The 14,724-nt window shown below is 39.4% G+C and overlaps 1 protein-coding gene across 1 annotated transcript in view; it reads left to right on the plus strand.

Moving 5' to 3' along the window:
• Window positions 1–19: 19 nt before the first annotated feature.
• Window positions 20–14,724, plus strand: part of TMEM47 (transmembrane protein 47) — a 28,153-nt gene continuing 13,448 nt past the window's right edge. The window contains exon 1 of the mRNA XM_061410464.1: window positions 20–554. Within this exon, the coding sequence (XP_061266448.1) occupies window positions 329–554 (226 nt within the window). The 5' untranslated portion in view covers window positions 20–328. The remainder of the gene's footprint in view (window positions 555–14,724) is intronic.

A 14,724-nucleotide genomic window follows, 5' to 3' on the forward strand; every position in this document is an offset into this window, starting at 1 on the left:
CCGCAGCCGGGGAGGGGCCGGGGCGGAGCGAGCGAGCCGGGCAGCGCCGGGGCGGAGCGGGCGCGGGCAGAACGCGGCGCGGGGCCGGCAGCGAGGGTCCGCGGCGGGATCGGCATCGCTGCGGCTGTCTACAACCCGGTCCCCGGCCGCCCGTCCCACAGACCCACCTTCGCGGCGCGGCGAGAAGCGCGCGGAGCTCCGAGGGAGCGAGTCCCCGCGCGCGCGGCGGCTCGGCTGCTTCCCTCCGTGGGAGGTCAGGCTCCCGGCTCTCCGGACCCGCCAGGCGTCCTCGTCTCCCGCGGGGCGGGCCGGCTGCGGCGCCCGGGGCATGGCTTCGGCGGGCAGCGGCATGGAGGAGGTGCGCGTGTCGGTGTTGACCCCGCTGAAGCTGGTCGGGCTGGTGTGCATCTTCCTGGCGCTGTGTCTGGATCTGGGGGCCGTGCTGAGCCCGGCCTGGGTCACGGCCGACCACCAGTACTACCTGTCCCTGTGGGAGTCCTGCCGGAAACCCGCCAGCTTGGACATCTGGCACTGCGAGTCCACGCTCAGCAGCGGTGAGGGCCCGGCGCGCCGCGACCCCTGTCTCCCGCCCCGGACCGCCCCGCGCCCCGCTGCCTGGACGGCTACCTCCTCTACCTCCCACCCCCTATTCTGTGTACCCCGACCCTAGTCCGTCCCCTTCATGCTGGCCCTTCGCGGATTCTCGGGCTCCAGCCACCTCTCCGATCCCCACCCCTCCCCTCTCCCCAGTCCGGGTCGCCGAACCTAGTGCGATGCCCCACGCCCTCTCCTCCGTGGCCATTCCTCCGGCTCTGGAGTAACACGTATGCTATTCTGGGTAATTGTTATCATTTCAGGCGAGAACCGTGTGGTTGTGTTGAAAATGAAACGCCTTCCACACCCCCGTTAAAAAAAAAGTAAAAGCGCCCCAACTCCACCGGGATGCTGTGGGCTCTCTGCCTTCCCCACTTTCCTCTCTCTAGGAGAAATTTGCCTGAGTTTACCTCTTGGTGCCCGGGTTTCTGTCTGTTGTCCTCCTCTTTATCTGGCTTGTCCCCGATGAGTTTCGGTTTGGATTTTAGTTCCTTAAATTTTTGAGGGATGTGGAAAGTTGGGAGAGGGACAGGCTTTAATTTCCTTTCCTTTTTTGGTGACACGGTCCTTGGTTAAGAGTTGCTCTTCCTTCTTTCCCACTCCAAATGCCTTCTCTGTCCTCCAGATCTTTCCCTTCTGCGTAAGGTACTCACAAGATGCCTGGAAAGTTGTGGCTTATTCAGGCAGTACTGGAAGCTGCAAAGGGATGGGGTGGAGGATGGAGAAGGTAGTCCCCAGGGGAGGGGGGCGGCTTTACTGCTTTACTCTCTCCTTGAGCCCCGGTTGCCTTCCCCTGCACTCCAGTTACGCCCTTAGCAGAAATCTGCCAAAATTCGGATTTCTTCCTGCAAACCGCTATTCCTTGCTAATCTTGATTCTTCAACTGCTGGTGTCAGTGCAGAGAAAGGGGAATAAAAGAGGACCTGGCTGTGATTTTACACACCTACACGTGCACCCCTGAGAAACTCATTAAATTTCTTCGTGACAGTTTCATGTCTTCTCTGGGACTGTTTATAAAGCTTTACTGAAAACGTGTCAAGTTCTAGGCAAGTTAAAATAGGAAAAAAAGCCACAAAAATCAGATTTACTTTTGTCTTTCTTTTCTTGTTATAAGGGAAATTAGTTCACTTGCTTTAGTTTCTTCCATAAATTTGATTGTGTTTACTTACAAAAGGCTTTTTTCTTTGATATTACCTCAAAATTTCCATTGAAGGATTTTGCTTTGTTGCTTAATTCACTGTGGAGGGGACTGGTTGGCAGCGGGAGGTCAACATTTAGGTCTTTTAATTCTTTCAGGGTTGGTTGTTTACAACTAAAGATAAAATAAATCGGTAAAATGCCTTTCTTCAGTAACCAGGGGATCCAAATAAACTTTGGAGAGAATATCTTTTCTTTCTCTACTCCAGTAGAAATGGAAATTTATGTAGGAATGCCAGCTTCAGCACGTCTCCTTAGCAACCTGAATCGTTTGCCCCTTTCTCACTGTCTCCTGAAATAATAGCCCCCTTATTGCATAAAGACTTTTCAGATAGGTTAGAGAAACTAGCTTCAACTCTCATTTTCTTTTCAGGCCCTTTTCTCTCGACCAGGAATGTGGGGAATGGGGAGAAGACAGCTCGAGTTTGTTGAGCGTCTGCAGTGTTTGCTAATTTCCTAATTGCCTCCATACCCATTATCTCTGCTTTTTTCCTCTCTAAGCATGGAAATAGGGAGACACAAGCTTAATGCAAATATAGTGATAATAGGACTCTGCAAGGTAAAAATCAGAGACTGGTACAGTTTCTGATTTTTTTCCCCCTCTGAGCCCGTAATTCTATCCTCTTGCAGAAAATCATACTCCAGCATTTATTTATTTTTTCGTTCCTGAAAATAGTTTTTATCCTAGGAAAAAAGTATACCTCAGAAGCGAACGGGGGTGGTGGAGATGGTTTGGTTGGAGGCTATCTGAAACAAGTTCTTGACTTGCTTTATGTAGTAGCAGTTCGTTTTTCCTCCCCATGGTGGTGGGTGGGAAGGGTGCAGGAGGAAAGGAAACACAATATGGAAAATTGCTCCATCTCGCCACTTTACAAAGTCTGTTTTCTTATAGTGTTTGGTGGACTTGAAGCTTCTGTTCACCAGTATTCTGAAACAAGGGGGGAAGCTTGAAGTGAAACGAGCAGTTCTTTTCTTGCCCGTTCCAAAGGGCAGGCAGCTTTTCTCAGTCTGTTTGCTGTGTTGAATAGCAGGGAGGGCAATGTCTTCTCTGAAGATTTTAAGAGATCCACTTCATTGTCTCTCGAAATGAATTACCTCAGGAGGAACCACCAAGGACAGTTTTACTGAAGGCCCTTTACCAGCATCTTCAGGGCTTAATTAAAAACCTTTGTCTTAATTAGAACTAAAACTGCCGTGAAGAGGCAAGCTTGTAAATACAGAAGGGAAATTTCAGGCATGTTTCTACTGATGACGGTGTGTCCTACTTAGGCCCAGTTTTTACAAAAACTTTCCTCTCAGCCATTATTTTTACAGGTGCGTTTTTAATTTTGGTACCAAATATGCGTCGTTTACTGCTTATAACCTGTTTTATGGTTTTAAGCAAAAGCAGAACCATGCCTTTTTTGTCCTGGTGTATTGAAGGTTGCGTCAGCACTTCTAGTATGAACCAGTTGGTGTCGGTCAACCGGAATGCTTTTCTCTGGTGTCCCAATTCTGTATATGGGGGACTGCCCAGGCATTCATCTTTAAGCTATAAATTTCCCAAAAAGACCAATGAGAAAATGGCTAATAGACTGGCATTCACAGTGAAAACACGAAAAGAAAAAAGAAAAAAGATAAAGTATGTTTGTTAGGAAGTTTAGAATAGGTAGTCCTCACATGGCTGTCAGCCACAGAATTTCTAAGGATGGTTTTCCCCACTTCTGATTTTGGCAGTGTTTTAATGCATCTTAAATATTTCTTTTAAATGATAGTAATGTTTTAGACATTTGTTTAGTCACATTTAATTTAGATAACTTTTTTTCTAGAATATAATTTGTATAGAGTTTCACAGCCATAGCAATTACAAGAGAAATCCTTAGTACAAATAGGATTACTCAGTGTATACAGAATGCTGATACCCTAAACTTAACTTCAAACATGCTGTATAACCTCTTTGGGTGATTTTATGTTTCTTTTATAAAATTTATAAATACATAGCTATTTCATATAAATCAGATTGCTTTTTTGATGTCTGTGTTACTTATTGACTAAGCAAAATGCAAGTATGTGCAGATGGCCAAATGAACACAATTTACTGAGAGTAATTTTGGAATATAACAAGTGGCAATTATCTATCTTTCTATCCACAAAATACTTGATCAGATAGTGCCTTTTTCATACAATATTGTTAACATCATCCATGCACTGTCCTAAAAATAGCTATATTTATAACATGAGTCACTAGCAGTTTTGAAATGGCAGTGCACTGTATGCTAATGACAGGTGAATATTATTATTTTCAGTTGACAGGGGTTCTTTTAAGAGTGCTTTGTATGTAGCTCATTTTTAAAAAAACTGATATAAAAATCCACTTTAAAAGGCATTATAAGAAAACCTGTCTAAACACCTGCAAATCTTAGAAAACTTGAGGTACAGTGGTTCTGAGTTCAGATGTGTATCATGTATGCATATTTTGAATCCATACTTTAATTGGGAAACTGGATTTCCTTGGAAAACTTCACAATATGATTTACTTCAGGGAAGGTTCAGCTTGTTGCTTGAAATGAGTTGATACTGATGCATGTTTACAAATAGCTCGGCAAGCCGGGGAGGTCATGACAGTTATGCTCTATTCTGGCTTCCTAAAAAAGAACGAACTAGAACAAAAGAATTTATTTAACCTATACAGTGTAGACTGATGGAAAATTATTCAAAGAGCAGCACTTAGCATTGAAACTTTTTTGTTTAATAATCCAGAGAAAACGAAGTATAACATTTCAAGATCCTCATGGTGATTTTCTTTTAAGGTCTCCTAAGATTCTGAAGTTCCCCAGATTGACTTTTACAAAGGACATTTTAATTTGTGGGTAGATATAATTCCTCTTTTGCTCACAATCATAGAATGATTGTAATCTCCAGGGGGCCATTTAGATCAGTCTTTGTCATCTAAGGGATTTGATGAATATGTGAGAAGCCTGGCCTTTCATAAAACTTTTCAAAACCAAACTGAAACAAACAAAAGCATATTTCAAGCAAAAGATTTTGCCTGCTGTCAGGAATAAATTTGAAGGATCACTTTCAAGTTTAATAGTGAGTAAGCCAGGGAACCCTGGAGTATTGTAGTCCATGGGGGTCACAAAGAGTCGGACACAACTTAGTGACTAAACAACAGCCACAACAACAATCCTTTTCACTAATATATCTAGTACTCCACCATTTCCCTAAGTGGGCTTGGTGGTGGTGGTGTTCAGTTGCTAGGTCATGTCCGACTCTTCGAGACCCTATGGACTACTGTTCCCAAATAAGTCCCTGGATTATATAACTTGAATATCACAGCAATGTTTGTATGAACTATCCTAAATTATAGCATAATCCTGTAAGACGGCAGAGTAGTGTTGTGAAGAATACACGAGGGAGGCTTTGGATTCAAACTGCCCTGAACTTGGCCACTTCCAATCATATGACCTCATAAAACTTACTTAACATCTTCACATGGTTTGCCATGAAGATTAAACATACATACATACCTGCTCATTAGGGTTGCATTTCTTCCTTAGTGTATATTCAGAGAAGCAAACCCAAAATGATATATTCTTTTTCATTAATTGAGGACTTTTTCTTCCTTAGGTGGTAAGCTTTTTTTTTTTTTTTCACACTGAATGATTAAATATGTTGTTCATCTCAAATTTAAATTTTGAAAGGTACTACTCAGCATTTAACAGTGCTCTTGGTTGATCCTAATCACAAAATTATTACCTACTATCTGCCTTTTATTCAGTACTATTCCAGGCCAGACATCTCACTTATTCCCAGTATTGAATAAATTTGAAATGTAGGTAATGCTACCCCATATATTATTGAGAAAGTGAAAGTGAAGTGGCTCAGTCGTGTCCAACTCTTTTCGACCCCATGGACGGTAGCCTACCAGGCTCCTCCGTCCATTGAATTTTCCAGGCAAGAAGGCTAGGCATTTTTGTACATTTACCAAGTTCTCAATCGGTGGTAGAGAAAGGTTTTTTCCAAGAGTGTTCCAGCTATTAAAACTGGAAAACAAACCACCTCCAAAGTTAGTGGTGTCAAATAACATTTATTTTATAATGTCCATGACTTTGGTGGGTCAGGAATTAAGATAGGGTGTGATGAGGATGGCTTGTCTCTGCTCTTGGATGTCTGGAGCTGGGGCCCAGGGTGATTTGAATGGCTGGAAACTAGAACATGCAGAACTGCAGGATCCTCTTCCAAATGGTTTCACGAGCTTTGACACATTGGTGGGAATGGCTGGGAGGCTGGACTCAGCTGGGACTGGCCTGTCTAGCATGGTGGTCTCGGGATAGTTGACTTCTTACAGGATGAGTAGTTTTTCTGAGAGCAAGGGTTGGAAAAGAACCAGTCTCCTTTCAGAACCAGCCTGGGAGATCAGAGGAGCCATATGTACAGCCCAGATTCCAGGGGAAGAGAACTGGGTTCTATTTCTTGATGGAGCAGTGGCAAGGTCACATTGTAGAAAAGCATGTAGGATAGGAAATGCTGTTGGGCCACGTTTGCTAGTCTGGCACTAGAGTCTAACTACAAATCTGCCTTCTTTCTTTATTGCCTCTGAAGAACAAAGACAACTACATAGCTCCTTTCTTTGAGAACTTTGAATCAATTCTATAAATAATGTTTGGCTGGGGTAAAAGCTGCCCTCAACCAACACATGGCTTTAATGATTAGTCACTTGTATGGGATTACTCTGGATTTGGAAGGAAATGAACTCAAGAACCTAAATTGCCTACAAACAGACAATGCTTTTCTCTGTCTATATATAAACACCTTAAGTCATTTTTGGTTTACAGTCTCAAAAGGATCAAACTGATTGAGAATGCATGTGTGCATGCTCAGTTGTGTCCGACTCTTTGTGACCCCATGGACTGTAGCCCACCAGGCTCCTCTGTCCACTGAATTCTACAGGCAGGAAAACTGGAGTGGGTTGCCATTCCCTTCTCCAGTGGATCGTCCCGACCCAGGGATCAAACTCATGTCTCCTGCATTGGCAAGTTGATTCTTTACCACTGAGCTACCTGGGAAGCCCCCATCTGGCTTCTTAATTTGATACTTTATGTTGCATGATAAAATTTTTGCCATTTTAGAAAGTTTTGTATGAGTCTGATGAAATGGTTTGTACATGAACACTACAATGTTACAAAGTTAAAAATTCCAGACAGTAGTTAAATTTTATAGTGCTAGAAAGGTATGAGAGTTGCAGAGGTTTTTTGTTTGCTTGTTTTTTTTTATTTTAATAACATGATTCTTTTGATAATTGCCCATATGTTGAATCACAGAATCATAGCACATTTGGACTAGAAAAGATATTTTTAAGTAATCTTGCCCAATTGAATTTATTGCATAGATAAAAAAATGAGGTGAGACAAAATATTAAAGACTCAATAGAGAGATTGTACTTAGCCGTAGTATTTTTGCAGGATGGGTTTTCAAAATTTCCAGTGATATTGCGGATAGCTATCTCTAGGTGTGTGAAGGTTTGTTGACTACCATCATGTATGGAAGGGCTTCCCAGGTGGCACCAGCAGTAAAGAACCCTTCTGCCTACGTAGGATACATAAGAGATGTGGGTTTGATCTCTGGATCAGGAAGATCCTCTTGAGGTGGAAATGACAACCCATTCCAGTATTCTTGCCTGGAGAATCCCATGGACAGCGGAACCTGGGGGGCTACAGACCATGGGGTCGCAAAGGGTCGAACGCAACTGAAGCGACTTAGCACACACAGCACATCATATATGGAGCTTTGGTGAAGAAGTTAAGGAGTACTGTGAAATAGGTATCTACTTTTTACAAGATTATTTATCATCCAAGATTTCATTTTCCTATGGAATTTAAAGAGTTTTCAAATAGACTTATATATGTTTATCATCATCATGTTTATTTGTTTATCATCAAAATTTACAGTTGCTGTGGCTAGTCCTTAAAAATCAACAAAAAATTGTTTTTCTTTAAATTTCTCCACAATCGTCTACTTTAAAACAACTGCTTAATTTTAAGTTGAAAACCACTTCCAAAAAAGCCTTTGGAAGCCAGCCATGCAAGTTTCTTAAATTGACTATATGCAAATAAATTTTACTAGATCAACTTATTACTGCATTCTGGTTTTATTTTTTTTAAAGATACACTTATTTATCAAGTGACAGATTTTTCCTTAAGCAGAATTTCATCCTCACATGTCAAAGGTCATGGACAGTTAAATCTTACCAGTCTTTTCAAAGTATTGAATCATCTCCCTTGAAAATTAGACAAGGACACCTTCTTTACCCTTTTTAGCTGCTATATTTGTTTGGGAATTTTGAGACATTAGTAGACCATCAATTTTCTGTTCTATTGTAGTGTTGCTTTTGGCACCAAAGACTCTCATTAATAAAACAATAACCCCAACAAAAATGAAGCATCCATGGTTCCCAGAAAACCAGGAAAAAATATATCTAGATTATTTTGTCTCTAACAGCTTATTAACTGTTGTGAGATTTTAAATGATAGTTTAATGAGCCATTTTTTCAAGATAATGTCACATATATTGATTCTATCTTTATAAAATATATGTTAGGCAAAACGATGATACAAAATAGAAGTTAGGACCTCAAGTCACATAGTCTCTATGCATGAAAAAGCACACCCACGAAAGAACTCAAATTTCCATCGAAGGATTTTTCTGTCATGTTTTAAGGTCCTTAAACCAAATGTTCATTGTCATGCGTAGCACTTTGTGAATGCAACCTGGAGTCTATCCCTAGCACTAAGAGGTGACTTAAAGAGAGACATGTCCAGGGAGGGTCTTTCCTATCTCCTCTAATGTATCCAAGGAGTTAACTTCGTTGAAACGTATTCATTGACTTCCTAGCAGGGAGTGGGCTTTGTCCTGGTACAAAGTCAACCAGTCTTTCTGGTGGTGAGAGCAAGGTGATTAATGAAACAAACGGCTTCTTTTAAACAAGTTGATGAAATAATATAAAAGTACGAAGTAGTATGAAGGAGAAAATAAATATAAATTCACCTTTTGCAGGGGGACAAAGAAGGGCCCTCATCTAAAGAAGCTTGTTGACAGGGAACTGGTAGGAGCACTAGCTTGCCAAACTTGTCCTTCCATATTTACTAGGGGTGTCTTAATACTGATCGTGGGTGACTGGCTGGCTGTCATCCATCTGCTCTTTGATTATTATTAGCTACACTAAACCCATCACAAAAGCTTTTTAGTTGCTTAGAGGCAGGTCACCCACTCTTAGTCTTGGCATGGATTTTCTTCTTGTTGTTTTTGCAAATAATGAAGTTATTCAAATTGTAACTTTCTTAGGTTTTTTCCAAAGAATGGAGAAGGAACAATCTTTGATGTAACAAACACATCACAAGTTTATGTACTATGATTAGTAATTACTGTTGAGAAATACTGCTGCTGCTGCTGCTAAGTCACTTCAGTCGTGTCCGACTCTGTGTGACCCCATAGACAGCAGCCCACCAGGCTCTGCCGTCCCTGGGATTCTCCAGGCAAGAACACTGGAGTGGGTTGCCATTTCCTTCTCCAATGCATAAAAGTGAAAAGTGAAAGTGAAGTCGCTTAGTCGTGTCTGACTCTTTGTGACCCCATGGACTGCAGCCTACCAGGCTCCTCTGTCCATGGGATTTTCCAGGCAAGAGTACTGGAGTGGGTCGCCAGTGCCCTCTCCATTGAGAAATACTAGTACCCATTAATATTAGTTACCATCAAATGCAGATGTAAGCTTTCTGATATAATACTTGGTAAGAAACAGCACTCATTAGCAGTAATGGTGTCTTTCTTTTTTGTCTAAGTACTGAAACATACTCTAATAGTAGGGCTTTTGCTAAGCACTGTATACAATGGTTTTATTTGGGGGAAAAAAACACCATATGATACGGTGTTTAGAAGATAAATCATATTTCCTCCAAATTCTGTGAAGCAGCTGAGCTGAAGTGCCCCTTTATAAAGAAAAAAGAATGTGTGTTCATCAAGCATCAACACAAAACAACTCAAAAGCCTTGAACGTAACTGTCACAGATTGAAAATTGATAGCCTGTTTGGCACTCTTAGACCACCAGAATTACCACCAAAATGTTAGTAAAATTGACCTGTACTTTGAGCATTAGAATTGTTGTATTTTGTATTTTGATGGTTACTTGGGGTCATTTATGTGTTTAAAATCAGGTTGGTACTGTACTTTGGACCCATTTTTTTTAATCCAAAGATGGGCCTAAAGAGTAAGACTTAAATTGTATTGTTGCCAACTTGATTAACATGAGTTTTAAAGTAGGTGCTTCTTTCTGACATTCCACTTAACTTTCTGCAATCCGCTGCACAGTGTCTAAACTCTGTCATTTTATGAAAGACACATAGTTATTGGCCATAAATATTTGTTTGCACGTGAAGAATGTTAGTTTTGATATTAGTTGTTTGAGAAAAGAGATGGTCCTTTTAATTTTTGAAGTTAGAATCCAGACTCTTCTTTTGGCTGCCTTTTTTTGTATCTCATGGAACAGTGGAAAATTAATGCAATGCTGACGGATTTAGGCCAGGATGCAACTTAGCCAAGAAAACAAAGTTTAAAGTCCCTCAGTAATGGTTCTGGTTTTCCATTTCATCTGCCAAATGCAGACTAAACTTTAGGGAGAACTTTTGGATAACTTGTGAGGCAGTGTCAAGATCATAGGAGAGAATACTCTTCTAGGTTGAAGACGGAATGATTTTTATTGCAATTATAGATACCGTTTTGGTTAATATTCTTCTGCAGAATTCAAAGGTAAATATATAAGTGCCTGTCTGGCAAATTTGAATGTAACTATAAAAGTTATTAAAATCAATATTTTACTTTGTGATGAGAATTATAGGAATAGTGAGAATCGTGCATTAAAACATTAGAATACACTTGGGGAAGTACTACCCAGTCCAGCTGTGGGAGCTGAATTTATAAGGGTAAAAATCTGTTTCTTCATTACTTTTTAATTATATCTAATTTGCTAGAGAAGTGACAGTTGTGTGCTCAGGGATTTACATATGTAGAACTCATCTTAGCGTATAAACAATACCTACAGAATTAAATAAATTAGCCAGTGTTTGATGAGGTAAAGGTTTTGAAATAAGACAGGTGAAGGAAAGCTTTAGGCATTGGTGTGGTACACTGACCTTGGCTCAAAAAAGTGTGGAAAATGTATCATCATTTAGATTTTGCCTTTCCCGAAAATCGGAAGTAAATTTTGACCATGAATTCCCCAAGGGAATGTGAAGTCTCCGATTTGGCAGCTGTAATGTGGCCCATAGAATTTTCATAATGCAGTAGCAATTTCAGGCCAGTCTCATGTATTAGACTGTTAAGTAAGTCAGCACAATTCTGCAGAATACTAAAGCATTTATAGACATTGGAGGCTCTGGCACCAGCTAATAAAAATACCTTGAAAGAGGATTTGAATTTAATTCCTGAGTTGCATAGTAATGTTGGACTTGATGTTATGATATAAGGACTGCCCAATTTTTATTCTTTTACTACAGGGAAATTATAAAATTGTGTGTGTATTTTATATATATATATATATATATGTATATATTTATTATTTTTTCCTTTTCCTTTTTTTTTCTTTTAGAGAAAGCTCTCATAGGGAAGTGCATACTTATCTTAAGCCTTGACTTTGGTAGGGGCAGTGCCAATGCCTCCAGTGTGTCACTGTGTCAGTTTTGCCAAAATACTCTTAGGTGGAAGTACAACCTGAAATGGCAGCCTCATTTCAGGTTGTATTTCCATTTCCAAAACATCGCTTCCAGCCTGTTTGAGACCTAACCAGTTTATGGACCAAGGCTATACATTATTTCCTCAAAACCGATTATCACTTATTTGCTCAGGTCTTAGAAACCAGACTCAGGTTTCAAATCAGCTGGCCTGACATTGAACAATGACCAGTTTTAATTGTACGGAGCACTGCAGTTTGTGAAACAGCACTATGGCCGCTGATGTTCTGCAGAGCTGGTTTATGTTCACTGCTCCACTACAGTATCAGTTTATCATTTATAGAAATGTATAAAACTAATGCAGAGTAATAAATCTCTAAGGACTCTTAACACTTCATCTGATTAAATACTGTGGGGGCTATAAAATTGGGGAACTAAGATTGATACAGAAATGAACCAATTATGAGAACTTAAAATAGATGATTTTTTTGAAGAAATGGAGCTGAAAATTGAGAATTTTATGATATTTCAATTTGTTTTGTAGATACTGAACGTGGGATAGTAAGTATTTGTGGCATGCAAACCTTCTAATGGAAAAAGCAATTCGCATAGAGATTTTTGGTCATTTATTATGCTATTAATGTGAAATTGGCCAAGTCCTATAGTATATAACAAAACATTTTATATGTATATATCCTTATTAAATCTACATTTGCTAGGTAAGTAAATATATATCTTTGTAAACAGGAACCCCAGCCTATTAATTAATGGCCATTAGTAGTTATCTGTAAAAGTATTTTTGATTTGTTTTATTCCCCATTTCCTAGTTTTGTTCAGTTAAGAAAGAGGAAAGTGGTATCAGACCAATCTACATAGTCCCTGACTTTACCTCTGAGGCAGGTCCTAATATTTGGACACTGGATTCTGTTGCTGTTTACTGAAAGCGACACTGGTGCTAAACCTTGAAAACTGCCCTGAGCCTTCTTAACTGTGGTAGCCGTATCAAACCACTTTTTCAACCTATTGATTGATACTCAGCTGGTCAGTGAGTTAAAGCTTTGGTCCTGGGCAACCTGCCTGAGTGATTCATTCTGAATGGTTATAATGACAACAATCCCCAAACTTGGCACTGTGCATCAGGGATACAACCTCAATACTTCAGTCTCAGCCTCAGCTTCTGGCCAGGACAGTGGCAGACATATGTGGCCCACTTCTAGTCTAGTCTCTCTCGGAAAATAAAAATGACTTTTCTGCTTGAGCCGGCATAACTACGGTTGTGGCCCAAAGGGAAGAGTAGCAATATCACAACAGTGGAGATGCTGGATTGGTGCTCTTTTTTCACTATGTCTGAAGTGACTTTCTCATTAGCTACAGCCTCAATACTCGAAGTAAATATAGGACATATAGAAGAAAATCAGAACTGGTTGTATTCATTTGCTTTTTAAAACTATTTCCTATGCTGTAAGAGGTTCTCTTCCTTCTCGTAGCTTCTATTGTACTTTATTGGCTTTCGATATGAAATAAAGTATTACTGTGTTAAGGAAATTGAACATTATGTGAGATTAGGATTATTTTTGCAGTTATCTGTTGCTATACTGGATAAGCACCACTTTGTACTCCTGTACTAGTCTGTTTATCAGATTGACTTCATCTTGAAATTATTGTGTCTGAGAGGCCTAGAAGAAAGTTTAGCATTTTAAAATGATACACAGGCATAGACCAGAGGTCAGTAAACTATAGTCTGAGGGTCAGAACCAGCCTCCCACTTGTTTTTGTAGATACAGTTTTCTTGGCACAACCATGCTCATTTATTTACATACTGTCTTGGGCTGCTTTCACACAGCATGGTAGAATTGAATAGTTATAACAGAGGCCATGACCTGCAAAGCCGAAAATATTTAATATCTGGCCCTTTATAGGGGAAAGTTTGCCAGGTTTTTTTCCTTAGTCTTGTTTTTTACAAAATGCAAATAAATAACATATTTTTACTATTTGAGGATATTTAAAGTAGAGAAAAGTGATCAAAATTCCTGTTTTATTTCGGATTGAAAATTAGAAATAGTCAAATGTATGGCAACTTATGCCTTTGGGGCTATTTGAAAGAGCTTATCAGAAAAAGACAATCTGTTGTGCTTATATTTTTAAGATATTTTTTAAGTGAGTGAATATTTAGTTGTATCTTGATTTAAACAAAATTAATACTTTAAAAATTCTTATTTATTTAAAATAAATTGGAGAAAGTTACTAAAAGCAATAATCTTTTTGTGAAAATAATATTCCAGCCAGAAAATTGGCTCTTAAAGTCTCCAGGGATTTGATTGATGTCTGGGTAGATTGATGTTATTATTTTCTTTGTACCTCAAACTCTTGGATAATCATGAAAATTTGATTTATTATTCAGAAATTTCAACTTTCAACTTTTCAGAAGGAATTCTCTTATGTTAAAGTACAATAAAATAGTGCTATGACTAAACTTTTTCAAAGAAATTTAGAGACTTCCAAATGTAAGAACTATTATTTTTTTTTTTTTATTCAAAGCTACATGATGCTTTTATGGAACAATAGCAACAACAACAAAAAATCCCCATAGTATGGCTATCCTTTTAAACTTTAATTGAAAGCCAGATATGCTTTTGTTTGAAGTTATATTGCTTTGTTACAAATAGATGGCATAAAAAATGCTCTGCACTCTCTGGTGATTCATCTTTATATTTTAAGGAGTGTGGATTTGTTCTATTTTCCCCTTGTTTGTTTGTTTCTTGAACGCTGTGCAAGTTCTAGTTCACTGCCAGCTATATATCCAGAATTTACTAGGAGGAGAGGATATGGAAGAGGATGCTTGAGGAAGGGTTATGTAAGTGTAAATAAAAGAAGTAAATCTTAGGGGATTGTAGATTTCTCTACTTGCCCCTTATCCTGCAGTGGCAAAGGGCATACTTTGTAAGCTTTCTGGAGGGATAATTTCAAAGTACAGCATCAAAATATCATGAGTTCTTGACTTTAGATAGACTGTATTGCAATTTAACCATGGATTAAAGTCTATTTTTCTTTCTTGCACATACATTAAGGTGAGGGTCAGAAGAGGAACTTCCAAACAAATCCCACAGAAGAATGTTCACTGTATCATTTTCTATGATGCTTCCTAAGCTGAGTGGTGCTTTTATATATTCATTCTACTTAGCGAACATTCTACCCTTGTAAAATGGAAAATGGGCCAGTTTTCTGTCATAC

This window comes from Bos javanicus, chromosome X, assembly GCF_032452875.1.
Source record: "Bos javanicus breed banteng chromosome X, ARS-OSU_banteng_1.0, whole genome shotgun sequence".
Classification (NCBI taxonomy): Eukaryota; Metazoa; Chordata; class Mammalia; order Artiodactyla; family Bovidae; genus Bos; species Bos javanicus.